The following is a 1,948-nucleotide window of genomic DNA, read 5'->3' as shown; positions in this document are numbered from 1 at the left end:
ACATAATACTGCCCCTTTAAATTTCTGAGGTTGAGAGCATCAAGTACAAATACGTTCTTTACACCGCCTCAATTATACACAAGCCATCTCACAAAAGATCCCCCCACGCCCACCACACACACCTACACTTGAAACAGCTACTGCAATCACATGGCTTTTCCTCCAATGCAGAATTATTAACTTGATCCACGATAATCTGTGTGCATGTCACACAGATTAGCGAGTCTTACCTTGCAGATAGTCAGCAAGATCACCTCCATTGCAGTACTGTGAAGGAAACAGACACATAGTTTCAACATAGATTCAACATATTTCAAACATATTTCATATTTCAGATTCAACATAGGTCAGCTGAAGAGTGCACTATGTCATCATGAGAACATACAGTTAATGTTGGAGGGTGTCTCTGCTTATGTTCAAGTCCTAGCCCTGATAACAGAAGGCTCATCAATTAATGCAGAGGGTGTCTGGAGCCTCATTACTGGTGACAACCGTTTACCCTTATTTAAGAAGAGGAACACAATAGGCTGATATGTTAAAAGGTGATCTGAGAGAAAAGAGAAATACTCAGAAGCTGCTTGTTGCTTTTCGCCTTCTTAAGAGACTTAAGGGCTAATTATTTCCACCCCTGAAACACAACTCTGGCTATTGGACCTTAGTTATGATTGGATTAATTAATTTTGCACTACAATACAATGATACATTCAGGGTTTTTTTTTTTGTTTTCAATTCAATCAAGGAATTTTTCACATGTAAACACTGTTGTGAATGAACTGTAATGGAGAGACAGCAGCAGGAGTCTGGATCAGAGGCAATGTGCAGCAACACAAGATTGGGCCTCCAGCATCAATTTGAGAAATGTGTTAGTCATCTCCAATCTAATGATCCGTTCTAGTGACATGTGGAGGTCGTATTTAAAGCTCAGAATGCTTTAAAGGGGCAATATTATGCATCTTCCACGGATATATTTTATAGCACAATCAAGTAGCTATTTTAACTTAGTTGTTATAAAAATGCCGTATATATCAAATATGACTAAAAGCAATTTGATTTTGTAATTTAACTTCTTGAAATTGCACCTCTGTCTTTAAAATGACAGAGGTGCAATCCTACTTTCTGAAACTCTGTGAAGTCATCACAACATTGCTCCTCTAATAATCTTTCAACAATGTTGCTACTGAATAGTAGCTCATATAATGAGCCCAGCAGATGTGCAGTTCCACCAGGTGTTTGCTAATTGCTGATGGCTAGTCTTAAGGAGCTGAGGGAGGAAATCGCGGGGGAGGGCTTCCCTGTGAGGCGGAAGCTCAGAAACTTGGAAATGGCAAATGTGAGGAGGATTTACATCTCGAAGGTGGAGCTACATTCACCTAGGTGTTTTGCAGCAGCTATTCTCTGCTGGGAATAGCAGAGAATAGCATTATAACATAATGGGAAGCTCAAAAAAGTGGATTTAAGATAATACTACCCCTTTAAAAGTTGTTGCTTATTTACAAGGGGCCAATGTGACCCAGGAAGTGGACAGAGAGGAGGACTTACACAAGCTAGCTTGAGGTAACATAATTTTGAGTATTTTCAGAGCCTGACTCAAGTTTCTAAACTTACCTCCATGACCAGGAACACAGAGCTGGGAGTTTCCTGGAAGAGAGGAGACGGAATCAATAAGAGGAGCCATTCGTCCTGAAGCAGCTGTCTGCTTCACCACTGCAACAGGAAAACAGTCACTGGGACTGTTTTAAAGTACATGGCATTAACACTTCATTTGTGTTAGCATAAAGACATTTTTATTGATGGTTACTTCTCTCAACTTCTATAGAGTTTGTTACAATACAAATGTCAACCATGGTGAACAATACGGAGTGAAATGAGAGTGTGGTGGTACAAGTCTTCTACATGCCATAATCTGTTTTTACTTAAGTTCTAGTATGTCACATTTCTCTATAAAAAC

The 1,948-nt window shown here is 39.5% G+C and overlaps 1 protein-coding gene across 1 annotated transcript in view; it reads right to left on the bottom strand.

Moving 5' to 3' along the window:
* LOC106943279 (serine/threonine-protein kinase ULK2-like) overlaps positions 1–1,703 on the bottom strand; it is a 13,817-nt gene extending 12,114 nt beyond the window's left edge. The window contains exons 1-2 of the mRNA XM_015026596.1: positions 1,606–1,703; positions 231–267 (exon numbers count right to left, since the gene is read on the bottom strand). Coding sequence (XP_014882082.1) covers positions 231–267; positions 1,606–1,611 — 43 coding nt within the window. The 5' untranslated portion in view covers positions 1,612–1,703. The remainder of the gene's footprint in view (positions 1–230; positions 268–1,605) is intronic.
* Between the last annotated feature and the right edge of the window lie 245 nt (positions 1,704–1,948).

The sequence above is a fragment of the Poecilia latipinna genome, unplaced genomic scaffold (assembly GCF_001443285.1).
Source record: "Poecilia latipinna isolate Pla-1442-1.1 unplaced genomic scaffold, P_latipinna-1.0 Scaffold5080, whole genome shotgun sequence".
Classification (NCBI taxonomy): Eukaryota; Metazoa; Chordata; class Actinopteri; order Cyprinodontiformes; family Poeciliidae; genus Poecilia; species Poecilia latipinna.
This window is presented reverse-complemented; position numbering and strand designations above follow the sequence as displayed.